Here is a 27130-nt window from a genome sequence, read left to right as displayed (position 1 = left end):
CTAATTAATTAATTATAGCAACTGATATTAATCTTTCCATAATGGTTCTCATTTCATCATCATCTCCACTTTTCTTATGCATCATTAATCATCAATTAATATGTGGTTCACACCCCACTTGCTACTTCTCTCCAGCACAGTCTTAGTTTCCTTCGTCTTCATGGTGGCCATTTTAAGACTACCGCTACCGCTTGCCTTTGGAATGGGTTTTTCCTGTCAGGGAGGGGAGTTGCGGCTCCCCACACCCTTCCAGACAATTCCTCCTTTCTTCAGCACTCCACCAGGGTGGTTCTGGTCCCCATTGGGACCCTCCAGCAAGTTAGCTCAAAGCAAAACCGCGCACTAATCTCAGATTCCGCTCCGACTACGAGCAAACCGGAAGTCGAGGTGTCCTAGTGTTTTTGTTTCCTTTTTTAGCTTTTTTATTGTCTCTTATGAATGGTGTGTAAATGTTGTTTATGTACCCATTCATCACTGATTTCTGTTAGGTGCCAAGTTTCTAAGAATTCCCTAGCAGTTTTTGGAGTTAGCTTGGGTTAAGATGCTCACAGTTTCCAATTGAAACTATGATTAAGTATATCCATATGTTGGCCAGTGGTCATTATAATTAATTAATTGCTAACTAAACTGTACAATTATCTGTAGAGACATAAGATAAACAACTTTGTGAAACTTTCATAATTAAAAGAGAAATTATGAATTTTAACAGCATTAAGAATAGATGTGCTGGAATCTTGATATTACCAAGTTTTGAATATAGCACTACATTGCATTTGATGGCATATAAGACATGACAAGGTTATACTTTTTCAAAACTTTATGAGAAAGGGAATGTAATTTTAAGTAGCTACTTTTAGTTACTTTATAAACACTATCTGAACCAGATAATTCTGATGTCATTTTTTATGAATTGCGCAAAACACATTGGTACTGCTTTATTGCCTGCTTTTAGAATATAAATATGGCTTTTATGTTTGTATGTTTATTTATACACCACCCAGAGTCTCTCTATGAGAGAGATGGGTAGTTTATAAATGTGATAAATGAATTACAGCAACTGTATTCCGTTCAAACAAGGTTTTTAAAGTTGATTTATGTGTAAATGCTTCTTAATAAAGTATTTATTGCAGTGTTAGAAGTTATACTCAGTAGAAGGCAAATTAGTGAATTCTCATCCTGATCATTCTTATTCCTTGGATCTTGCCAGGTGGGTGAGATGAAGGGGGGAAGAGGCTGCAGGCAATATTTCTCTGTTGCAGCCTGTTCCTGGATTTACTTTGCCATTCTCATTGTTTACGGCAATGAACACTTAAAGACAGTTGTTTCACAGGACCTCTGGGAATGAATAATCACTATTATGCTTACTATTTTTATAGTTACTTGTGCTTTTCCTGGTCTTTATGTTTTTATTCTGATTTTATGTTATAACCTATCAGGATTATTTTTGTTGAATCCAGCAATATGTAAACACAATGAATAGCAAATACAATAATAGAAACTTTTAAGTTATTGATCAATTTTAAACTTTATTTTAGATTGGTAGGATTAAAACCTGAATCTCGAAGTACTACTTCAACTAATACGAGTACTCCACAGCCTATGAATAATACTGTACATTATTTGGCATTGGCATTGCTTCAGATACAGCAAGGAATTGAACGCAGATTTCTTAAAGCCCCACTTGGTAAGTGTCTACTTCCGGAACACTATTGATTTATGAAGGAAAAAGTAATCTGGATCAAACAAATGTGTTAAGTCCATAGCAGATATATTAAACAATTTATTAAAATTGGGAATATGTGAGGAAGTTGGAGTTTTAAAATTGTCACTGTACTTTAGAGACAAATGACTTGACCACGTGTGCAGAGGTCATACATGAAATTAGTAAAAGGGGAACTCCAAACAAACTCTACTTCTGTTCTTTTCATCTAGGTCCACAGAAGTAGATTTACAGAGAATCTTCAGGAAAACTGGTCAAATAGATTATCTTAAAAGGGATTTGAAAACCCCTGTAATAAATAGGAACAATAATGAATCACACTTGAAGCTTCTTCTTGTTCAATTGCTAAGTCATGTTGGAGTATTCGTGACCCCATGGACCATAGCATGCCAGGCTCCCCTGTCCTCCCCATCTCCCTGAATTTACCCAAATTCATGTTCATTTCCTTGATGACACTATCTAATCATCTCACCTTTCGTCTGCTTCTCCTTTTGCCTTCAGTCTTTCAGTTTGTAGCATCTTCTCATAATTGCTAATGATAAACAAAAGTAAAAATACTTTCACCTTAACTTGATTTAAACTACTCAGTTTAGCTTAATATAACAATCACATATGAGGACAGGCTCTGGTGCAAAATTCTAGATATTCTACTAGGAAATACTGTACTGTGTATAGAATTCTCCATTCCTACAGACCAGGGTCTCCAACCTTGACAACCTTAAGGCTTGTGGATTTCAACTCCCAGAATTCCCCAGTAATTCCCTCAGCAACAACTATAGTGACATATGTCCCATTAATTCTATATCCTCTCCCTTTTACAAGCACAAACACATTTAATATGGAATTTGTCTTCTAGCAAAATGACCAAAACTTGTTCAAATTAACCCAAACCCTTCTCTCCAGTGGGTGGGGCAATGAAGCTAATGTGCTGCAGAGTGTCAATTTCTTGTCCCTCTAAATCAGGGGTTTGAAACTCGCAGCCCGCAGGCCCGCAGATGCGTCACGTGCTGGCCACGCCCATGCCTGGTTTGCCAAGGAAAAAAGTTGCAATACATCATGTGATAATGCTGTGACAAAGCGAGTTTGACACCCCTGCTCTAAAGGAATAATGCTCAGGCATCAAAAGTCTGTCTTTTGTTTTTAGAGAGGATCACTCACCTGTCACCCAATTGCTGCCATGAAATTATAGAACCTTGTTATTATAGCTGCAAATTCTGGGACAAATTTATAAGCCAAAAGTAGGTCCTCCACACTCACTTTCTAGAAGAATCGAAGGTTATTCTGAAAAATTAGGGAACCAAGGCTACTGGAAAGAAGAGTAATGTTAGCCTGTAATTATATGCCTTGTGTCTACTAATACAATTTCTACGTCTCTGTAGTTTGAGAAATTTTAAAAAAGAAGATAACCACTAGACATTGAAAAATACTTGAAACAGTGTGGAATGGAACGCCTTCAAATGTCCCATTTTAGGTGTCCCAAAGGTGCTTTTTCAAAAGGCAACTGGGATTTCTTTGTTTTGCCTGAAGACATTTCGCTTCTCACCCAAAAAGCTTCTTGGATGGGAAGCAAAATATCTTCAAAGAATGTTCAGTTGCCTTTTGAAAAAGCCCTTTTGGGAAACCATGACTTGGATGACAAAATCTCCATAGACATTTCCATTTCTGGGAAAAATACACTTTAATAATGGGATATATTATACTGAATGTGAGATATTTTACACATCCCTAATACGTGTCTTCATAATCCTGTCCAAAAAAAAAGGTTGAATGGATTGTGTGAGTATTCTGACCATGCTGAGATCAGAACATTCATTTTATTGCCTCACTTTGTAAGATTTTGTGAGCTTCATTTTGTAAGACTGAGCAAAGTACAGCCGTCTTTTAAATGTTGAATATTGAACAATAGAAATGCAACACATGCATTCTCAACATCAACAATTTGCTTTAACTTTTTGTTCTGATATAACTTTGGATAAAGACGCAAAACACAATATACATAATGGAGTAATGAAAATGTTTGTAAAACTGCAAAATTTACAAACATTTTGGTAATAAACATTGCTACAGTGAAAGACAAAGTCAATTTTTAGCCACACTCTTATTTCTCCTCTCCACCCCAGTGGTCCTGGTTCCTATAGCAGTGTAATCTTATTTTTGGAAAAATAGGCTATGCTAGTGAAAGGTTCTCTTCTGTTTCCAAATGAACCTGAAATAACTAGGTGATGCAGAAGAAAATAAAAGAGACCAAAAAGGTGATAAAAGAAGGAAGAGAGAAGATGATCAGAGTAAATATGGTAAACAATAGATTTTCTTCCATTTAGAAAATTGCTCAAAATGATAATTAAATATTAAATATTTTTCCAAGGCATTGCTTTCAACAAAGTGCATGGCAGTTATCCAGCTTTATAACTAAGGCAATGGGACAAGCTGGAATTGCCTTCTCCAAAAACAAATATGTCTGGTATTACTAGGGTAAAAGTTCTGATAAACATAGCCAAACAATATCTTTATCTGGTCTAGCGGCATGACAACTCTGTATTAATGCCCAAATTAATGACACCTTAAAGGGCAGTGACCAAATTGAAGCTAACTAGAAAAAAAAAGCTACAATTCCCTTTGGATATAGCAGTTTGATGATCAAATAGGAACATGATTATTTCAAAAAAGTGAACTTATATCCAAAGGGAATTGTAGCTTTCTTTTCTGGCTAGCTTCAATTTGGTCACTGCCCTTTAAGGTGTCATTAATTTTGGGCATTAATACAGAGTTGTCATGCCGCTAGACCAGATTAAGATATTTTGTTTGGCCTTATTGTAGCAACTCAGTGCATTTTAAATAAATTGTGGAAGAATGAAACCTGGCTAGTTTTTTATCTTCCAACAAACTCGCATTTGAAACCTTTTTGCCCTCATTGATTAGTTTTTCATATGTGAAAAATTTATGTGCAGATGAATTATTTATTTATTTATTTTGACATTACAAGAAAGAAAAGATACATTCTAGTTAAATAGTAACTGGTAATTCTTGAAGGTGAATTTGATTATGTGCAGATGAATTAATATTTTGAATTGTAGGGAGTCAGTAAGCAGGTATATCACCAGCAATCTGATGATCTGATATAGATGAATCATTGGAGCAAAAGTAGTACAATATCTGTGTGGGTATTTAAAAAGATGAGGATATTTTTAGTTTGTGCTACTGAAGAGGACTATTGCAAACAAAAGCCATTGGGGTAAATTTACAAATTTTATTAATCTGTTTTTCACATTTAAGACACCAGATAACTGTGTTATGTCCATCTAATTATTATAAGACCTCTGCCCAGTGTACACTTTCATAAAACTATAGGGATCATTTATATTATATTGTAAGTTTATAGATTATTTTAAAAATAGTTTATTTGAATAACAACTTCTGTGAGAATTAAAGCAGAAGTAGGATAACAGAGAAACTAACACTATGCTGAAGTTGTAGCAACGTTTCGGCAGAATCTCATCTGCCATCATCAGGCTTCTGTATAGTGTTCATCTGTGAGTCAGACTTTTACAGTGGTTTCAGATTTAAATTTGGGGCAGCCTATTGCTGTGCCAGAATGGTTTTTTCTTCACCCTGATTGGTTGGGAGTCTTGGTCTGTGTTTATTGGTATTGGAGTTTGCTGTCTTCTGCTTGATTGGTGTTTCTAATATCTTCTGTCTGTTTTTTGGCTCTTTTTGTATCTTGATTGGCTGGCAACATTGTGTTACTTTATTGGAGGCCTTTAGTGCAGCTTGGCTCCGGGTAAATGGACGGCTATCATTAGTTTTCTAATCTAATGATTTTCTAATTTTCTTAAGTTTTCGCAGGTACTTACATGTATGGCATTCAGCTTTGTTCGGGTATTTTCCCACGTCATTGTAGTTGTGCTTTTAAAGTTGTAGCAACGTTTCAGCAGAATCTCATCTGCCATCATCAGGCTTCTGTATTGAAGCCTGATGATGGCAGATGAGATTCTGCCAAAACGTTGCTACAACTTTAAAAGCACAACTACAATGACGTGGGAAAATACCCGAACAAAGCTGAATGCCATACATACATACATACATACATACATACATACATACATACATACATATCTCCTCTATTGTCTGAATCTGATCATTAACTAGTTTCTAATATGTCATTTATAAGATGATTTTTTTCCTTATGTACCATAATTGAGTTTAGCTTTTGATGTTTTCTAAAACCTTTTGGAGCATCAAATGTTCATATCTATCAAATGACTCCATTTAGTTCACTTAACACTGCAAAAAAGAGACTATATTAAAATTTACAAAAATGAGTGTATTACTTTTAAACAAGGTTGGTTATTCTGCATATTTTTGTGCTATACAAATAGTACTAAAACACAGGTATTTCACTGCATAATAAATAATAGCATGATATTATTTGTTTTCTTTATTCGAAGATGGCAGTGATGGTGGCCGTTCACACAAAACAGTCTTGGATCGCTGGAGAGAATCACTCCTTTCTTCTGCTAGCCTCTCTCAGATCTTTCTTCATCTCTCAACACTGGAGCGAAGTGTAATCTGGTCTAAGTCTATTTTAAATACTCGGTGCAAAATGTGTAGAAAGAAAGGAGATGCTGAGAGCATGGTGCTTTGTGATGGTTGTGATCGAGGCTATCATATCTACTGTATAAGACCAAAGCTTAAGGTAATTTGAAGTATTTTCTTTAGAAGGTTAAAAAATCTTTCTGATTTTAACTAGCAAAAAAATTTTAGTAATACATTCTGGCTCTCTTTGAGGCTGTTCCTGATGGAGACTGGTTTTGTCCGGAATGTCGACCTAAGCAGCGCTCTAGGCGACTTTCATCCAGACAGAGACCTTCTGTGGAAAGCGATGAAGAGACTATAGAAGAAATTAAAGAAGAAGATGAAACTAATTGTGAGGAAATTGGGCAAAGTGAAGATGATTATGAAGAGGAAGAAGAGGATGAAAATATTGATAATTCTGATTCTCAAGAAGATGAAAAAGGGTAAATAAAAAACTAAGTTAGAAATGGGCAGAAGCTGCATACAGACTTCCAGTATTCTCTAGTTTTTTTCCTAGGGAGACAAATCCTGGAGACATAAGCAAGAGAGCACATGTGTATGTTAGTTTAACAGAGTGACGACAAACAAGCCCATGAGAAAGTAGTAATAATTGTGCATTGGGATATCTGCAATGAATACTATTTGCTTACAGGCAAGCACTGGAAATTCCATTTCCAATAGACAAATGGAAAATGAAGATGCTAAAGTGCTCTGGGATTTTAGAATTCAAACAAACAAGCATCTGCCACATAACTCCACAGGTTTAACAATTGTCAGTAAGAAAGACAAAATTCTAGACAGTGGATGTGGCAGTACCTGGAGACAGCAGAATACAAGAACTGATAAAACTGCAGTATACTTGAATAAAGTAGCTACCCATTTATCTGTTCATAGGTTTAGCCTTTGATTTCAACATTTAGCCAGAGAGATGGATTACTGCTGATTGCACATTCTTCTAGATCAAGAGTTGTGATGAAGATCTGTATCGTAATTGAATCTTCTCTACCTGACAGCGCTAGCATGCCAGAGACAGCTTGTAATTCATCATATTCCAGAAAACACCAAATTACAGTAGTCCATTATGCTGCACTTCAGGCTATTTCTTGTAGATTTGTTTAAAATTTCCAGTTAGTTAAAAAATGGTGACTAGAACTACTAACTAGAAAAATATCTTGCTAGATTTTAAACTTTTTCATTGACTATTGCTTATCATATATAAACTCCTGTATTAATTGAGACCAGGCTATATAAAGAAATGCTAATACCCATTTTGGAATGTCCTTGTGCTAACATTACCATCTTTGATCATTTAATCAAGCGCATCATTTGTGCACTTTAAAATCAGAAGTAATAACATAGATGATTCTAGAATGAAATTTCTCCAGTGCAATGTCCCATTTGTATATACACTTAAGAAATCTGACTGAATGTATCTTACTTTTTCCGTTAAGTGCTGAATTCACAAGTTTGAAGAATAAAACAGAATAAAAAATATTTGTGTCACAAACATTTATAATTCTCTAATTTCTTACAGCTTATCCAAATTGGGGAACTCTCAAGTAAAATTTACTTTAAGAACAAGAGCACCAAAGCTTGCTAGTAATCAGCTGAGTACTGGAAGATACAACTCTCGCAGTCAGCAGAATACACCTAAGCAAATTGGCTCTTCATATAAAGGTCTTGGAAAGAATATTAGAAAAACAAAATCTGCTCCTCCATCAGTGACAAAAACATTACGACTTAGCAGTCGTATTACTCGCCATAAGCAAGAGATGCTGAAGGCAGATGCGTTTGTAGAGTTGACCAGCCATCGAAGGCAACGTAGAGGAATGAAGACAACAGACACCGATCAAGATAGTAGTTCTTCTGGTTCTCTTGGCTTCAGAATTATTGAGGAAATGAATTTAAGGAAAGAGAAAAGCTCTCCAATTTCAGTAGAAAAAAAATCACCAGATACAGACCCCCCCAGAAGGGGTAGGAAACGTCAGTCTACAGGTACCTCAAATCTTTAAAATAAAATTGACTGCCAGAATAAACTCAGTTCATATTTAGTGTCACTTGGTTGCTTAGTTGCCTGCAATTTGGCAGTTCAAATCCCACCAGGCTCAAGGTTGACTCAGCCTTCCATCCTTCCAAGATGGGTAAAATGAGGACCCAGATTGTTGGGGGCAATATGCTGACTCTGTAAAACTGCTTAGAGTGGGATGTAAAGCACTATAAAGAGGTATATAAGTCTTATTGCTATTGCTAGTGAAGTAGTCCAATGCTAACAATGGAGGGCATTTAATGGGTGAATTTGCAAGCGTAAAATTATTTGTGGCAATACTGAAGAAATACTGCTTTCTTACTTAGATTTGCGGCAGCTTGAATAGAAGGATGAGAATTCTTAACCAAATCATTTCAACTGAGATTATTTTCATTTTTTTATACTTATTGACTAGCCAGCTTTATAATATTCAACATAATATCTTGAAAGTAAACACGAATCAGGATCAGACAATGCTTGGAATAGCAGTTATAGTTGAAAATGCCTAAATAAAATATTGTTCATTGGTGACATGAGTTTCTCTCAGGTTGGGCAATTGATAATACTTGTATGATGACATCATTGTGATTTGCTGCAGACTCCATTGATTGGTGAAACTATCTTTGTGAAAAGAGTAAGCTGTATTTGCATCGATGTTTGTGAATGTATAACAAACGGGTTGAATTGAAATAACTTAGCACAAGTGCCAGTATAACTATCTGTTTCCTGATCATGTTTTTCTTCATAAAATGGAATGAGCCAGGCTCAGAACAATTTATTTCTACTTATACAGTATGGAATTGTACAATCGTCTCTTAATTCACCTTATTTGTCTGAAACACATGGGAGTTATATCTGCCATTTTGGAAGTAAGTTTTAAATGAAAACTATATAACCATCCATAGCACACTCATTCAGTAACCACTCATTCAGCAATTGTTTTAAGTTACGACATGCTAAATGAGGGTTTTTTTGATCATCCTTATAATTCGGCTTTCGCAGTGTCCATGTGATCATGCAATTACAATTTGAGCATTTGAGAACCAACTCACAATTATGACAGCTAGTGTTCCACGGTAATGTGATTACCATTTTCAATCATCACTATTGGCTTTTGACAAGCAAAGTCAATGGGGAAGCCAATAGGAGGTTGCAAATAGTGATCACATGATCACAGGAACTGCGCACACAGAATTCATCTAATAACTGGAACTGCTGCAACTGCTGTTATAAATTATGTGATGTTACATTTAACGATTGCATCGCTCAGTGACAAAGTTGCCATTCCTAATTACCATAGTTAAGCAAAGACTACCTGTACTCCAAAGACCTGAACAAGTTTATAATGGTGGATATATTAAAATTTTCTCTACTTTCTCTACATTTGTCTTTTTTGATGTCCATGTGTGATCCTATTATTCCAGGACCCCCTCAAGCGCCACTGAATCGGAGGACTTCAGGTCGTCAGGGTGGAGTACATGAATTATCTGCTTTTGAGCAGCTTGTTGTAGAACTGGTGCGACATGATGATAGTTGGCCTTTTATGAAATTGGTTTCCAAAATACAGGTAACTAATAATTTCAAAGTACTAAAATAATTAACTTGAATGTACCACTATATTTATTGCAAATAATTGCAAGGGGGGAAAATGACAATTGTAAATTAAATCTGATCTTCATAAATAAGTTATACTGAGAAAGAAAATTGCAAACAAATAAAAATAATAACTAATAGGCCACACATAGATAAAAAAACTTTGTAAATTTTTTGACTAACATAATAATGTGCAAAATTCAAGTTATAGAAATATTCAAATTACACTTTGGAATTTTCTCCTTCATCGAGACTTGCCAATGCAAATACTTTTGCAAATAGATGGTAGTGTTATGATAAAAAGTAGAGAATGCATAATTATAAAAAAAATGATGGTGCTTCTCAGAGAACTTAACTGTAATGGACCAGAATTAATTATGTGAAATAACAATCCATAATGTTTCTTTAAACAAGACGAAGAGAGAGAAAATAGAAGTTACAATAAAGTTTCAGCAGAGGGCGGTGTGTACCTGAGTTGTCCAGGCTCAGTGTTAATTCAGTTGGTATTAGGTGGGAGTAGAGAATATCAGAGCAATAAAGTAGATTGGAAAGTTTAAAAACTTTCCAGACAGAGGCAATGGCAAACCACTTCCATATTATTGCCAGGGAACCCCAGATGAAAATATCTAGGAAGTCAAAAGTTAAATTTGAAGGAATTTTCACTTTTAAGTGTCATTACATGTGCTATTTGATAAATTAGAAATATGCTATTAGTCTATATAATCAGTAACAAGGTAGCTTTGATGGGTAGTATGGATACAGAACTAATTAATATGTAGTGTTATTAAAATCAACTAAATAATATTGCTAATGCTCACTCTAACCAAAACAGCTGAATTTTAAAAAAGCAAACTGGGATTAGGCCTTGTTAGTGCTTGGTTAGAAATATTCTTTAAGACCCCTAAAATATTACACACCTTGGTCTTGAGATGGTCTTGGTTGGTTTACCATTCCTGGGGAGGTTAACACTGATGTTGAATTGCCTTCATTTGCACATGATCTGCCAGACGGTGGAGTTGTAGAGTCCAAATTTTTAGAAAGTTTTGTAATCTTTTCCAACCTGCTGAGCATCTACCATTATTTTTAAGAAGTCCTCAGAAATCTTTTTTGTTCAAGACACACTTTCATATATCTGCAATGAGATTAGACCTTAATAGTGAATACCCAGGATTCTGTTCTTTCGGAAGGATCTCCCACACTCAAAAGCTCATTGGCATCTCATTGATTAATGAGACACCTGATTAATTTCCCCTTCAAATGAACTGATAAACCTAGAGGTTCACATATTTTTGCCATGTAGAAATATGTAGTTTTGAGTCCTTTTCCTCAGTGAGTAATGAACAAATATACTGTATTTCCTTAATTGGGTCATCTCTATGTACTTTTAGGATGTGTGGAGAAGAGATGTTTTAGATCATGTTTAGATCGAAATATTAAAAATTCAAATGGGTTCACAAACTTGTGTTAAGATATAATTCTCTTCCTCACAATCTGAAAACTGACTTATGTCAAATGTACTTATATGGATTTCATTCTTCATACCAAACAAACAGGACCAGTTGCTTGGAAGCAAAGGGCTTGCTAGGAATGAAATTGTTTTGTATGAAATTGTCCCTTAATTTCTTTGATTTACTTTACAATATACAGGTACCAGACTACTACGATATAATAAAAAAGCCCATCGCTTTAAACATAATCCGTGAAAAAGTGAACAAATGTGAATATAAAGTAGCTTGTAAGTAATGTTGACTAAATCATTTAACAATGTTTAAAACAGTTTAATTTAAATAACCAGAGGCTTTTGGATAATGAATATAGAAAATAACACTGGAATAGGGACCACCAGTGTAATAGTTTCAACAGCATTTGGCTTACATTACAGGTGATGATGTTAGAATACTATACACTAGAGTTCTGCAGTGCTACAGATTCAAAAAGAAAAGTATGCTTTCAAGTGCAGAATTACTCCTTATGCTGGCAGCTACCTTAAGCAGCTACATTTTTTTCCTTGGGTCATGTGAGGCTGGAGTATATTTTCCCTTTTGAATCAGAAACACGGCATTCTCCTGGGACATGCCTATCTAAACACAATTAATATTTAAATAAAATATTAGAATGTATTTTCTCTGTCACATTTATATACCTTATGTGGTCTCCCTTTACAACTCCAATTTGAGAGGTTCCTTGGGGTGGGAGAGCTGCTGGCAATAAGAATGATATTCAGGTTAAAAAAAAAACAGGTCTCTGGTCCTTAATCACTATATTGGATTAGCTTTCATAGAAGCAATTGCAATTTTATAGATAAATTCTTTGTTTAGAAATCTTTGCTTTTAGGACTATAAAGGCATATTTATATTTTTCCTTGCAGCGGAATTCATTGAAGATGTTGAACTGATGTTTTCAAACTGCTTTGAATATAATGCTCGTAATACAAGTGAAGCAAAAGCTGGAACAAGACTTCAGGCATTTTTTCATGTTCAGGCTCAAAAACTTGGACTTCCGGTTGCATCAGGTTACATGAACCATGTTGCTCCAGCAGCCAAAAAGTCACGCATCTAACTTCTTGTTACATCTTAAGAAGAACTTCTTAGGACTTAAATTAGAAGAAGCCTTTATATTTTCATAGAAAATGAAACACTTAAATCATGCAGCCATAGAAAGCAATAACATCTGCCACACCTTGGAAGTGTAGCCTGCACTATATTCTCAATTTATTAAGCACTCAGGAAAATGTAGGAAAGGTTCCCTTTTCTAGTTTTGTTCAGTGTCTAATAATTTTGATATGTATTGAATACAGTACTGATTTATAGTAGCTTTGGTATTTTAAAGACCATTTTTGTCCAAATGCTTTTTTTTTCAGCACCAGCTATTCTTATATTGTTTAGAGAACAATATTTTCTTAGACTGTAGACTGTGGCATAGTTTTGTAAGAATTCTACCTTGGCTATAATCATAATATGCAATACGTACAGTAGAACGAATGAAATACATGAAGTCATTGCACACCAGTTTTTGACACTACGTGAATGAGTACAATTTTATATATTTTAAATTACTGTGCCAGTGCTGTTTGGAAAAATTTAATCTGACTTTATTAAGTAAGATATTTATTTAGCTTACAAATAATTTGTGTATTTGTTTTTTATTTATAAAATATTTACTTTGCAAATTAAAAAAAATCCTTAACTTTGTTTTCATGGTGTTTTGTTTAGACTTTTAATAATTGACCTCTTTTTATCTTGGGAGTTCTTCCAACAAAACAGTAACTTACCAAACTCTATATTCATTTGTACAATTTTGGTAAAAAATGAAAAAAAAAAACCAAGTATTTTTTACATGTACTAGTGAACAAATCCCTTTGTGAAACTAACTTCTATGGGTAGATTTGTCCCTATCGGTAGTTAGCCTCAGGTAAGTGGTGTGATAAGTAATATCAGATGATTCCAAATCATCAGCAGTACTACTCTGCATACTACATGTCATGCTTTTTAACATGCAGCTTCAAAACAGCTGCCTAATTATTTTTCTAAAAGTTTGTCAATTTAGTAAATATTTTTCTTCAAATATTGTTCAATGATTTTTTAAATGTCTAGTAATTTACAAAAGTCAGAATTAAAGTTACTGATTTACTTACTTTTGTCTCAGCATTGTGTATCATTTTCAAATTTGTTCAGCTTACAAGAAGACACAATTTTCAAGGAATTTTAATGATGGACAACGCAAACTGTTTGCATCATTTCTTGTTCACTCACTTCTGATTCTTCATAACAGACATAATTTTGTCAGGATTGTCTATTAGTAAAGACTTGATGGCACATAATCCAACCCATCCTCCCTTGTTTCATTGTATTCTTGAAAGTTGATCCTTGTGTCATCGCTCTTGATATCTGACCATCTTGCCCTTTGGTCAGCATTTTTTATAATTGCCTTCAGTCATCAGGATTTTCTCCAGCAAATCTTGGTTTGGTATTATTTAATTTAAACATGTACACTTTACTTTGTTTTTGGTGCTTTGACACAGGATTTTGTTTTTACTTCATCTATTGGTTCCTGGTAATCATAAAATTTCTTCACTAAGTAACTGGTGGCCCACTAAATCCTTGTTTTTAGAAGTGTGACTTTCTATGTTTTCTTTTTTCTTTTGTGCATTTACTAGTTTCATTCTATGGATTGTTGAAGTGTGAATCACAAAAACTAGGATAAGAGCAACTATTACGTAGTTTGAGTATTTTCAGCATTTTCATTTTTTGTTACTGGAATATAAATTGATCTTTCCTATCTTGGCCATTACTGTGCTTTCCATATCTGTTTTATGAATCACAAATAGTTTCATAAATACCATGTACAGGTAACTCTTAAAGTTATGGCAGACACACACCCCTCCCTCAAAAGCTTCTTACAATCTGGTTTCAAAGTTGTGGCTGCTGCAGCAGCTTTACAGTCACATGCACAAATTTTGGGTAGATTCACATTTATGAATGACCATTTACCTATCTCTCCCTTCTTACCATCTGTAGAGTTCTGGAGCTATCATTGGGGAAGAAGAGCAGGCCACTCCACCCCTCTGCCATATCGGTCCAGCCCTAAGTAGGCACCATGAATACATTCAGGCCAGTCCAAAAATGGTGCCTGCTTCTGGGACAGAGCCATGGGGCTAGGGATGCTGAGGAGTGGAGAAGCTGGCTCTCTCAGTGAAGGCTCCAGAGTATAAGGGCGGGATGGGGGAGATATAATCCAATCAAGCAATTTCTAGTCTCCCCAGAGATTGGACCTCCAAAAAAACAGGGAGCAGGGAAACAGGTTTACATCCGGGCTCAGATAGAGGACCTCCAATCTTTTCCTTCTCACATTTTTTAATATCTGGAGATTTAAGATTATCTACTTTTAAATAATATGAAATATTATTTGAAATAAGATGTTACAATATGTTGTTATATGGTCTAGATTTTATTACAACCAATTTAATTAGAAGCTTAAGAACTTTAACTTTATAAATCATTTTTCTCTTAGGTTTTTCCTTATATCCTATTTTATTAATTTTTTATGCCGCCCTTCTAAGGTGATTCTGGACAGCTTGTAGGTTATACAACAAGTAAAATAGTTAAAAGATTAAAACAACACAAAATTAAAATATTATTAAGAATTATACAGGTAGTCCTCAACTTACAAATTCATTTAGTGACTAGTTACAATGGAACTAAAATGACTTACAACCATTCTTCAGTTGCAACCTTTGTAGCAACCTCATGACCATGTGATCAAAATTCAGATACTTGGCAACTGGTGCATACTTCTGACCATTGCTGTGTCCCAACATCATGTGATCACCTGCAACCCTTTGACAAAAAAAGTCAATGGGGAGGACCAAGTTTAACTTACCATTTGGACTGTTTCACTTATCCACTATGGCAAGAAAGGTCATAAAATGGGGCAAAACTCACTTAACAAATGTCTCATAAGAGAAATTGTGAGCTTAATTGTGGTTGTAAGTCGAGCACTACCTATACTAAAACGAAGTAAGAGACCTAAGTGCCAGATTGAACAGGGATAATGTCTTATCCCAGCAGCCACCTCCAGCAGTGAGCACACCCCCAGGGCTCCAGGCCAGCTGATAAAGTCAGGTTTTGATACCCTTCTGGAAGGCCAAAAGGGAGGGAGCAGTTCTTACCTCCAGTGGTAGAATGTTCCACAGGGATGGAGCCAGAAAAGGCTTTTTTCCTTGACCCCTCCTGCTTCAATTTCTTAGGACACAAGATCCATAGCAGGCCTCTCCCACTGGCACAAGAAGGGTAGGCTCATCCTATCAGGGAGAGATGGCTCCTCAGATTTATCTTAATCACTATAATAAATACAGGGTTTTTTTTTTCCGTTTTCTTCACTACATAACCAGTATCATCTTTCTTGTTATATAAAATCTTTTGTTTCATTATTTTAAGTTGAAAGAAAATGAAAAAATATATGGACATGTTTAATTTAAAAGGAAAATTTTCTCATATGACATAAATGGTATAAGGTATGAATGTTTACCTAATTAAATATTTTTTGCCCCTGAAATTAGTTTTGAATCTTGGCATTGACCAATCAGCTATTGATTCTGGACCCTGCTTTGACTGGAAGAATTAGATTGGTCTATTTTCAGAGCTCTGCACTAGAATTCCCAAACTATTATAACTCAAACTTATATATAATTCTTTGTAACTGAAAATAATCTCTTGTAGAAAAATTAACAAAATATATATCTATGGCGATTCTCGATCATCCAGGTCACGGTTGTCCCAAAGGTGCTTTTTCCAAAAGGCAACTGGACTGAAGAACTGAAGTTTCTTGGACGAGAAGCAAAATGTTTTCAAAGATAAACCCAAGAAAGTCCAGTTGCCTTTCGGAAAAAGCACCTTTGGAATAGCAGAATGTATATTTCATTAAAAAGCAATCACCTGCTTCATGTCATTCAATATAGAACTTCAACTTAGTTTCAATAAATGCTACTTTTCACACAAATCTCAGTGTCATCTATCCCATATTTAAAAACAAGGTCCTAGAACTAAATTCCACAGTACAATGATATTTTATTTCAGTTAATGATGAATATTTCTATAACATTGTATCCTATGTTTTAACATCTATTTGGCCAACTCTGAGCAATCTTAAAAGTTCTTAAGCTGACTTCAACATTAAATATATTAGTAGTCATTCTTAAAATAATGTAAATCTGGTTGTAACCAATGTCAAACTGTAAAACTATTTTTCAAGTTACGTCCATTGAAACAGTATTCTAACACTTCTTGATAATTCTTTACATTCATTTATAATTTACAATAAGATACTGATTTTCCATGTAAAAATGTTGAAAATGTTTTTCTGTGTCGGATGCCTAAAAACAATACTGAAAATAACATTCACACTTGGTAGCCAAGTGCATGATATGACAACTCTCAAAATATTAGAACAGATGCTTTATTATCTTCTCACACTGACACAGAGGAACTTTTGATTGTCTTTTTCATCAAGAATGCATTTATTACTAAATTGTTCTTGTTTGTGGAGAAGGAAGTAGGCTTTGTCACTCACGTTCAACTCCACTTAACCTTGCTGTGAAAATCATTCCTTTCACAGCCTCCCCCTTTCATCAGCTTTGTTATCCAACTGCTTCTACAGCGTAATTCTCAAGACCCCCATGAGCTCCTGATGGTCACTGCATGACTCTGAATCACCAATTAGCCAAACATATGTTGTGTGAAGTCAGCAACTGGTTAGTTTAGAAGTCCCGCATGTGGTATGAATCCAGGAAAATTAATTAAATAAACTATAGTAAAATTAACCATGGGTAAGCATGACCAGGAGGGTTGTGTTCAGCAAATGAGTCTCTCACACTACTACACTTATATGGTTCAGGACACCTTGCAGCTTCTTCCATGTTGTCTTGAATTTCGGTATTTATTCTTCTTTAAGCTGGGCCAGGCACCCCACTCCTGATCTAGGGACCGTCGCTGTAAAAACCTTTTAAATTGGTCTTGGGTCTTTCCCATGGAAGTAGCGGAGTTACTATACTCTATACCCTCAAACACAAACACTACTGCCCGCGAAACACGAACAGCTCATTCCCATTCGGCTCTTTCTCCAGTTCCCACTCTTCACTCTCCTTTTTATATCAGGCGGCGGCGGCCCCTCGGCTGCGACAGATTCGTCCTGGGTTCATTTTTGGCCGCTTCCTTGGCTTAACAAGGCGGTCCAATCACAGCAGGTGCGCTCAGAGAAGCTCGGCAGCCGCCATCGCCGCCTCCTCCTCAGCCATCTCTTTTCCAGGACCCAGCGCCGAGGCTCCAAGAGCAGAGAGCCCTTGCAGTCAGTCACACAAACACAGCCCAGCCCGTCCCAGGACGGGACGGCCGAGAGCGGCGGTGGCCGCTCTCCGCGGGGCGGGCCAAAAGTGCGACAGGACCCGTCTCACCCTCCGCGCCCCGCGCAACCGAAAAGCGCAAGGGCAGCTGAGCAAGCCGCAGAGGGGGCTGCAAGGCAACGCCGCCGCCAACGCCGCATCCGTGCTCCGGTGCTGGCCCGCTGGACGGCGGAGGGATGGCGTCGGCCAAAAGAGGGCGAAGGAGGAGAGGATGCCCTCCTGGGATGTAGTGCGGAACAGCAGGGATTCCTTCCCCCCGAGGAAGCCCGAGGCGGACTCCGTTCTCCCCCTCACCCCCGAAGCGCCCTTTTGGTGAAGTTCTCACGCCAAAAAAGGAGGGGAGCCCTCAGTCTTTTTCCCCCTCCCCATTTTGGCTTCTCCGCAGGGCTGGGCAGGGCCTGGAGCACGTGGTGAGGGAAGGCGAAGCCCATGTGACCGGCCTCCCTCTCCCCTCGAACCCCCCGCCGATCGCCTCTCTTCTGCCCGCCTGCCTTCTCCGTGGTGGGCTCCGTAGCGCCAGTCCGACTCCGCTCCCTCGGCACAAGCGGCCGCCGCCATCACCCCCATCCCCCGCGCCTCCACCCAGCCCGGGCACCATGGTAAGAGCGCGGAGCAACCTGCCGCGCCTGAGCGCTCGCCGCTCGGACTCCGCCGGAATGACTGGACCAGGCTCCCGAGGGCGAGAGGGGCGAAGCGAGCCCCGTGGCGGCGCCTGGCAGCCATTTTAGTCTAATTTTAGCCTAGGTTGAGGGGGTGGCGGCGGACGACCCCCCAGCGCAGGCCGCGGGGGAAGCTGGGGGGCGACGGGGGGCTGGTGGACAGGGCTCTCGGCCGTCCCCGAGAGAAGGGAAAAGGGAGCGCCGGTGAGGGAGACTTTGCCCCTCGGTAGCTCCTGTCGTGGTCTTGAAGAAATGCTCTCTCCCCCGATCGAAACGCTTTCGCGGAGAGACGCGGAAAAATACCGGGGAGCGACGCGATTCGTGCTGGTTTCCTTCCCGTTTAGGTACAGCGGGGAAGGTTTTTCTCTAAAATAGCAGCCGCATTTGGCCCTTTGGAGTCACGGAACGGGACCCAAATAACGGGACTGGCTTCTCCCCTCACCGACTTGCCTTGCCTTCTAGATAGAGGACTGGGGCAGAAGAAACGCAGTGGGGCGGATAGGATGAAACCGAACCCCCTGATTGCCTGGAAAGGATTCGTTTCATTCGCTTTCCCTTTTTATTGGCGTGTAATGCGGGAAATAAAAAAGGGCGGGTTGACTTTATCCACTCTTTTTCTTTTGGGGTAGATTTGGGAGAACAGATGAATATTCCCTCTTCTAATAGAAGGATACCTGAGGGAGAACGGACGATACAAAAGATTTGGGCTTTCCCCCTCCCCCCAGTCCCGGTCCCCGTCCCCCCCAAAAAAAGAGAGAAACGAACATTTTCTGTGCTTTCGTCTCCCCTTTTTGGTGGGAAAACACACGTCTATAAGATCCTTTGTATGACTTCCATCTTATAACGGCATGTCTGCTGGCACATTATGTATGATAAGATGCTGCTTTTTTTTTTTTTTTTGCCTAACTGGGGGAAAAAAAGCTGTTTCTTAACTGGAAGGCAGGTGTGATGGAATGACGCATAGCTGGGTTTTCCCCTCTCCGTGGTGGCACTAGCTTATTGCTTCTGGATGAAGAACATGGGATAAAACCATTGTTTTCCTTTGTTAGATGATCTTAATTAATGAGAATGTTGGGGCAGAAGCACCCCCTCATTGGGAAAGCTGAGTACAGTAGTATATACCATTCACCACGTACGGATTGCTTATATTTCAGGAGTTATTCAAACGTGTGTGTGTGTGGGGGGGTCATCTTTACTCTTTTAATCTATTCTAGATAACACTGCCCATTAGAGCCTGCCCCTGCCAGTATGTGACTGAAAATCCAACAGAATGGCAGGAATGTCCTGATTGTATTTGAATGACATTATTATACAGCTGTTCCTGTTGGTGCTAGATAGTATGTGTACACAAAAGGCTCGATTTTCTTTCTGACAGTAGAGAAGGAAAATGGCAAAGGTTCTCATTCTGTAAAAGAGAACACTGAGATAACTATTATATTTTGTTTACAAAATAATGCTTGGGGTTTGGCTATAAGTGAATAACTGAATTGTTTTTGTGCAATAAAACATCAACTAAAAACATATAACCACGTATCTCTTTGTGTGTTAAAGACAAACATGAATAAATACCAGCTTGAGTTTGTGCTGTTACTTTGACGGGTGCGCTCATGAATCCCTAGTAGTGTGATGTAGGGGTTAAAGTGATAAAATAAAATCTGGATCACAAACGCTCTTTAGGTTTCTTTGAAGCAGACTTTATTTTTCAGATGGTTCCCCCACTCCAGCCCCCAGGAGAGAGAAATTTCTAGGAAAAGCTGGAGAAGGGAAGTGCTATGTGTTCCTTGCTGTTCTCAAGAAAAGGTGTAAATCTAAAGCCTAATTTCTGTGCATTTGTTTACATGAAAATGAGGTTTCTGCAAGTATAGTTTGACTTATTTCTCACATTTTGGGGTATTCTTTATATATTAAAGTTGTGCTGCGTGGGTTGCTGTCCACTAGGCTCATTCCAGCATAATATTTAATATTAAATATAATTCAGAACATTTCATATGTCTTTCCTGCAAATTTTGCATCTTCGTTTCATTTTCTGCAATTGAATGAAAGCTGGAAAAAATATTTATGGCTTTAAATAACTGCGACTTTAAGAAACACCTCCTCTTAGTCAGATGGTGTGAGTTACATTCTTTTAGGCATGGCTCGTGCAAGCTTTAATGAGCTTCAGTGTAACTGTACATTTTGTACTTGGTTATTTCATCCTGTAGTGATTTCAGTGAAGTATATACAGAATACTATTAACTAAAATTTAAGGACATAACATAAATCCTGATACAATACAAGATACATTTATTCTGCCTCCTGAACAGAACTAGAATATTCAGGTATTATAGCATTGGGGGCAAAGCCTGTATAATATTAGAACCATTTTCTGGATATTAACATTTCTTTGAATTTGATAGGAATTAATCATAAATAACTGCACATAACATTAGCAAATGTTACACTTCCAAGAGTGTTCAAAATTTTCCAAATTTCACTGGGGACCAAGTTACAAGATTCTCAGAGCTTGATTCTATGCATATATTCAGTAAATATTACTGAATTCAATACTCTTAGTGTGTCTTCAGATTCAGTTTATATTAACAAATATTATTTCAATTTGTTTTATAGGCTTCTGGGGTAACAGTGAATGATGAAGTTATCAAGGTTTTCAATGATATGAAAGTACGGAAATCATCAACATCAGAAGAAATTAAAAAAAGAAAGAAAGCAGTTCTTTTCTGTTTAAGTGCTGACAAGAAGCAAATAATTGTAGAAGAAGCAAAGCAGATATTAGTTGGTGACATTGGTGTCACAGTCGAGGACCCTTATATAGCCTTTGTGAAGCTGTTACCACTGAATGATTGCCGATATGCTTTATATGATGCAACATATGAAACAAAGGAGTCTAAAAAGGAAGATCTAGTATTTATATTCTGGTGTGTAAGTCAAAGGATTACTGTTAAAAACACAGTTGACTTTCCAAGATTTAGAGCTGAATTAACCAATTTCTCCTCTTCTCTGCAGGGCCCCAGAAAATGCCCCTTTAAAATCAAAGATGATCTACGCAAGCTCTAAAGATGCCATAAAAAAGAAATTTACAGGTATGAGTAGAAAACATGCCATAAGACAGTTTTGAATTTAGTAGCAATTGCATTCAGACTAATCCTTCTTAAATTTCTGCTCAAGGAGACAGACAAATTTCTATATATTCATTATTCTTCAAAACTTTATTTAAAAAATGCCACTAAAATACAGAACAAAACAAAACATATGTATTTTCATTTGTGTTTTCCAGGTATTAAGCACGAATGGCAGGTAAATGGTTATGAAGATATTAAAGATCGTTCAACACTGGGAGATAAACTAGGAGGCAATGTGGTAGTTTCACTTGAAGGAAAACCCTTATAAAAGGACAGGCACGTGCCATCTGGAGCTTCCATTTTTGCAGCTTATTCAGTTGGAATAATACTAATTCTTTTTTTGGCCCCATCTTCCCAGAATCCAAATACCTAAAGGAGATATCATTAACAGTCTACAAATGACCATCATTAGACTATTTTTTAAACCTGGTAGTTTTATGTAGAATCCATGGAATGCCTTCCATATATTTTAGCCCAAACTGTAGGCATTTCTTGCAAATGTGTACAATGAATGTGATAGTTGATGTGGATAGTCTAGCCAAGCAAAAAGAAAAGGTTTAAGTTAATTGATTGCCTTTAAACTCTTGTCCAATGATCACATGAGACTCTATTCAGTTTTACTTTACAGTTGCACTTGCAATTCCATGAGGTTCTTGTGCATTCAGACACCTCACATGCCTTTATAAGCCTATTTTTTGTTACATGGCAGCACCTAACACTATGCATTTTAAGCACTTTTTGTAATATGTTTGATTTCTTCTTCCATCTCCCTAGAATACCAATTAATTTATGGAATTGTGTCATCAGTCTGTTGTATCTTGGTCCTCATTTCTGTTAAATGAACTAACTGTAATTGTGCCTTTTTGTTGTCCCCCCGCCCCCATGAAATATATGCTACTGAACAAGAGTAGGAATTGTTTACCATGCAGATCTTGCAACCTATATATATTTTGTGAAGCATAATTCATAATGGCAATTTCTATATAAAGGAACTGTAAATGAAATTCTGATTTTGAAATCAAATATCAAATCACCACACTGCAATAAAACCTGTAGTTTATTACAGAATACTCCTTTGTTTTCATGGGAAAATATACAAACATATACAAATGCATTTTGTATTACTTCCCATCCCTCTAGTATATATTCCACTTCAATCACTAATCTATTACATTGTGACTTTGCTCTTACAATGATTTGAATATGAAACCTTCCTTCCCAAATCTATGATTGCTTTAATATGTTTCATTATTAGGAAACAATTAGTCCAGTAACTTGTCCTGTTTCAGAAACTTACAATAAAAATTATTAGCTAACCTAGAGTGTTATTTCAGGTTACTTTCCCCAGTTTTTGTGTTATAGTATTTCATGTTCTACTTTTTTGTTTAGTCATAGGGCAGCTGTTTTCCAGTTAACTTTTGTACAAATAGGTCTGAAAGCTTTTGCTGCTACTGAGTCTTGCATCAGGAACATTTGGCTAAAAGCCAGACACTACACTCCATATAGAGAATTTGATCTGCTCTGTACGAGCAGTCCTCCGTTAGCCAAAGCTATTTATGGCGAACACATGCTTTTGTATCTTGTCATCGGTTCTCCACAAATGGCAAAACTGGACAGAGTTCTATTGGTATGCCTAAAGGAACTTTGTTAGGCAGCCAATTGCTGTTGAAGTGTGCATACCACTAGAAGGAATGTATTCATCAAAGGACAAAAATTTAAAACAGTTACAATTTCTTAACAGAAAATGCCAGAGAACACAAATACAATTTAATTAGATTTAAAATTGTTTTAAGACCCTTTGAGGGAAGAAATAAAATAAGTGGATGACAAATATTACAGTTCTACAGATTGTTACTATGGAACTCAGACTATTTCAGGCTTTCAGCTGTCTCCAGCTTATTGCCAGTGAAATGTATATCTTTTAGAGTACTTACTGTCTAAACTTTATGGTAGCATTCAAGCTATGCACACTATTGACAGATTGTAACAGTTTTGTAGCAAAAAGAAACTTAACTTATTTATAGGAGACTAATAAGAATTAAGTTGATGAAACATTTCTTGGATATATTATGATGTGCACTTAAAATGTTCTGGCTGGTATAAAAACCTACTTTTGTTCAGTCCTTACCTAGGCCTGCAATTTCAAATGTTTTAAAATGAGTGTTAATTTTAAAAAAACTGTCTAGTTTGCAACGTTTATCCCATATCCAGTATAAAGCACTATTTTAACTCACTGAATATCTTCTACAAGTAATATACCGCTGCCTATTATGTAAAATGGATCTCTTCTCTCTTCAGAACTGAATATTGAAGAGAACATAAACATTTGACTCAAATTATGTATTCACTTAAAAGTTCACAACAATTTATGTAAAACCAGAATTGATTTATGTGTATCTAATATGAAACCCTCCATAATTCAAATTTTGTTTACAACTGAAAAACAGTGCTGAGATTGACTTCAGTGCTATAACTTGCTTTTTTAAATGCTGCTACCAATCTACTGCTTGGACAATAAAACAAATGAAAGACGGCTGGCACATGTTCCCCAGGGTTCATCAGCTGCTGTTTTCTGTCATGCAAAAAAATGAAGGCTTCATTGTGACTTAAACGTTGAAGAAAACTTCACAATCTGAGCATCTTGCATGCTTCCCATCACTGGTGGGCATTAGGAATTTGCTTCAGTTATTTTATGGATAAAGAAATGTTAAATAAAAGTTTTCATGACTGTACTGAAAGTCTCTGCAGATACCACATTTTTTCTTTTAAAAACCTTGAAAATGAACAGGCTTGGCTTAAATATTGAATACACAATAATAGAACATGTGGATTGATATAAAATGAAACAGAAAATTGCAAAACATGAAAAATAGATTCAGAAACTAAGAATGACTTTGGTAATAACCTTCAATAATGCCTTTAAGTTGATGTCAGATGCTGTTTGTTCTTCTGACATAATGGATCTTAATTTAAACTGCCAGTTTTCCTTAGCTGAAAGTTTTTCCCATTTTAGGCTATAGTTCTGATCCCATTAATGTGGGGGTATGGCTCATTGAAATCAACAGTGATTTTCAGGTAGCTCTTGTGTTATTAGATACAAATCAAAGCAATCCAGTTTTGAGTAATGTGTAATCCTATCAAAGTAGTTAGAGGCTTGATTATAAAGGGTCCAGTTAAAATTGGATACTAACATGCTAGAAAGCAAGAGTGCTGGATAAAGAAGAAATATGAAAACATAATGAAGCAAATATGAAACTTAAGGATTTTTTTGCTCATAGGATTGTTGTGATTTTTTTGGCTCTCTCTAAACATATGGCTTTTCTCCCATTATTGATATTAGAATAAAATGAGAATTCTTTTAATATCAATAAATGTCGGGAAGGAGGATATAAAGAGCACTGATGTGTTAAAATAAGTGTTTTTTGTTTCATTTACTGATTGATTGATCACTAATATTTACACTGTAAGCTCTCCTTTGACTACTGGTAGTAATACTTATATTAATTTTACGCTAATTCCCATACTGTTTCAATTATCTGCTTTGTTGATATACTTAAGAAAAGGGAACAGAGTAAATACTTGCCCTTTTAAAGGTAATCCTTGACTTACAACATTTCATTTATTGACCATTTGAAGTTACAATGGAACTGAAAAAGTGATTTATGACTGTTTTTCACACAACCGAAGCAACATTCCCATGGTCATGTGGTCAAAATCCAGACACTTGGCAGCTGATTCACATTTATGATAGTCGCAGTGTTGTGGAGTCATCTGATCACCTTTTGCAACTTTCTGACAAGTAAAGTCAATAGGGAAGCCAGATTAATTTAACAACTGTGTTATTAACTTAACAACTATAGTGATTTGCTTAACAACGGTGGCAAGAAAGGTCTTAAAATGGGGCAAAACTTAACAAATGTCTCATTTAACAGAAATTTTGGCCTCAATTGTGGTTGTAATTTGAGGACTACCTGTATTATACACTCAAATAATCTTGATCTCCATCATTCTGTGAATGGGTAGCTCTGCTTATTTTTTTATATAGAGTGGTTTTCTATGAAGGCAAATGCAACAGACAGTAAGCTATTTTTCTTCTCTATATAATTTTCTATAGTAATCTCTATCAGCTCGATTGTTTTCTCTGAGGATGACCTGTATACAAAGTAATTGTGCCACAAAAGTACATATATGCAATGGTTTTTTAAATGATGAAATTTTACACAAGTAAAACTAATAGTTTTTTGGTTGAAGAAAACAGCAATGTATAATTGTTTCACCCAAGCTTGAAAGAAGCAGAAACAGTGCATATGATTAGGATGATGGGTATGAAGTAACTACACATTTAGCCAATTATAATAAAACATATATTCATCTATTTTTCTTCTTAATAATTGCACATTTTATGAGAAATCTTACAAACTAAATTGTGGGTAATAATCTAATTATTGTAAGTGAAAATATTTCCCATATAATATTCCATTATTGTTTGGACCAGTATCTTCAGTTTCTTAAGAAATTCTGTAAATATCAACATGATTTAGTCAGTGAGTATTTGAAAAATGGATAAAGAAACAAAACCGTTTGTACAAACAAGGATGTACACTTTTTATTGCAAATAAGATTGAACTATTGGATTTATCAATTACCTGTGTGCAAGAATGAAAGTAGGACACACTAGAAACTATCATTTGCAAAAAAAAGATACAATTTCTGCTTTTAAAATTAATGATGAGTCTGGTTTTGGCTTGAAGTAAATGTATATCATCTACACCTCCAGAAGTACAAAATCTTTCTCAGAATGGCTCAAACTAGTATCACTTTTTCATTCTAAAATTTTGCTGAAGATTTGGTCTGATTACATAATTGATATCAAATTTTCCAACTGAGTTTAATGACTTTGCTGTATGGATTCATTTAAGTTTCACACAGATACTAATTATCAGGGAGTTGTATTTGGTTTCTTCATAAATTTGTTCAGAAAAATATAAAATATTATTATGGTTCATCACACAACCAGATGTTCAGATTAGATTAGATATTTTTATCCACCTATTGAGTCCTTCCCAAAGACCTACAATAGGCAGATATTGATGTTTGATGATGTTGAAGATACTGTCATAGGATGTAAGATGTTCCAAGTGAAGCTGCCTTTGCAGTTGACTGATGGCAATTTTGTCAATGGCAATGGTGTTATTTTGGTTCATTGTACAGTCAGCCAGATGCTCAGACTGGTCTTGGCAAAATGAAAGCAAACATATTGGTAGTACCAATATAGAAAGGGTGCAATCCCAGAACATCTGGATCTCCTCTTGAACAGTATTAGCATTGACAAAATCATCATATATCAATTGCAAAAGCCAACATCGAACAGCTTACATTCTGCAATAATACTTTTTGCACCATCAAACATCTAAATAATGCCATTTTAAAAATGTAGTACAGTATCTCAAAGCAACTTAAAGATTTCCCATTCTACATGCTTGTTGAATAAATGGAAGTTTATATGGTTACTTCTTGACTATTTGTTTAATGACCATTTGAAGT

General features: G+C 36.4%; 2 protein-coding genes across 4 annotated transcripts in view; both read left to right on the top strand.

Annotated features, from left to right (window-relative positions):
- BAZ1A (bromodomain adjacent to zinc finger domain 1A) overlaps positions 1 to 13544 on the top strand; it is a 51531-nt gene extending 37987 nt beyond the window's left edge. The window contains exons 20-27 of one of the 2 annotated variants that reach the window (XM_087921896.1): positions 1536 to 1684; positions 3940 to 4014; positions 6166 to 6413; positions 6506 to 6735; positions 7827 to 8287; positions 9743 to 9885; positions 11559 to 11646; positions 12280 to 13544. In XM_087921896.1, the coding sequence (XP_087778022.1) occupies positions 1536 to 1684; positions 3940 to 4014; positions 6166 to 6413; positions 6506 to 6735; positions 7827 to 8287; positions 9743 to 9885; positions 11559 to 11646; positions 12280 to 12470 (1585 nt within the window). In that variant the 3' untranslated portion in view covers positions 12471 to 13544. The remainder of the gene's footprint in view (positions 1 to 1535; positions 1685 to 3939; positions 4015 to 6165; positions 6414 to 6505; positions 6736 to 7826; positions 8288 to 9742; positions 9886 to 11558; positions 11647 to 12279) is intronic. The other variant, XM_026711036.2, reaches the window with a different exon arrangement.
- Positions 13545 to 17911: 4367 nt separating this feature from the next.
- Positions 17912 to 24318, top strand: CFL2 (cofilin 2). Of its 2 annotated transcripts, none has more exons than XM_026711005.2 (4): positions 17912 to 18407; positions 21075 to 21382; positions 21471 to 21547; positions 21742 to 24318. In XM_026711005.2, the coding sequence occupies exons 1-4, from the start codon at positions 18405 to 18407 to the stop codon at positions 21852 to 21854; spliced, it is 501 nt and encodes a 166-aa protein (XP_026566790.1). In that variant the 5' UTR covers positions 17912 to 18404; the 3' UTR covers positions 21855 to 24318. The 2 variants fall into 2 exon arrangements, with proteins under 2 accessions (XP_026566790.1, XP_087778021.1); XM_087921895.1 differs by lacking the exon at positions 17912 to 18407 and adding an exon at positions 18940 to 19032.
- Positions 24319 to 27130: the final 2812 nt, after the last annotated feature.

The sequence above is a fragment of the Pseudonaja textilis genome, chromosome 1 (genome assembly GCF_049901715.1).
Source record: "Pseudonaja textilis isolate UNSWEBS1 chromosome 1, rPseTex1.2, whole genome shotgun sequence".
Taxonomy (NCBI): Eukaryota; Metazoa; Chordata; class Lepidosauria; order Squamata; family Elapidae; genus Pseudonaja; species Pseudonaja textilis.
Note: the sequence above shows the minus strand (reverse complement) of the source record. Positions and strands in the feature narration are given on the sequence as shown.

What these genes read in the sequence shown, in the direction of transcription:
- CFL2 (XM_026711005.2), top strand. An exon ending in GATCTAGTATTTATATTCTG is followed by an intron (nt 21,383 to 21,470) that starts GTGTGTAAGTCA and finishes TCTTCTCTGCAG; the next exon opens with GGCCCCAGAAAATGCCCCTT. An exon ending in CATAAAAAAGAAATTTACAG is followed by an intron (nt 21,548 to 21,741) that starts GTATGAGTAGAA and finishes TGTGTTTTCCAG; the next exon opens with GTATTAAGCACGAATGGCAG.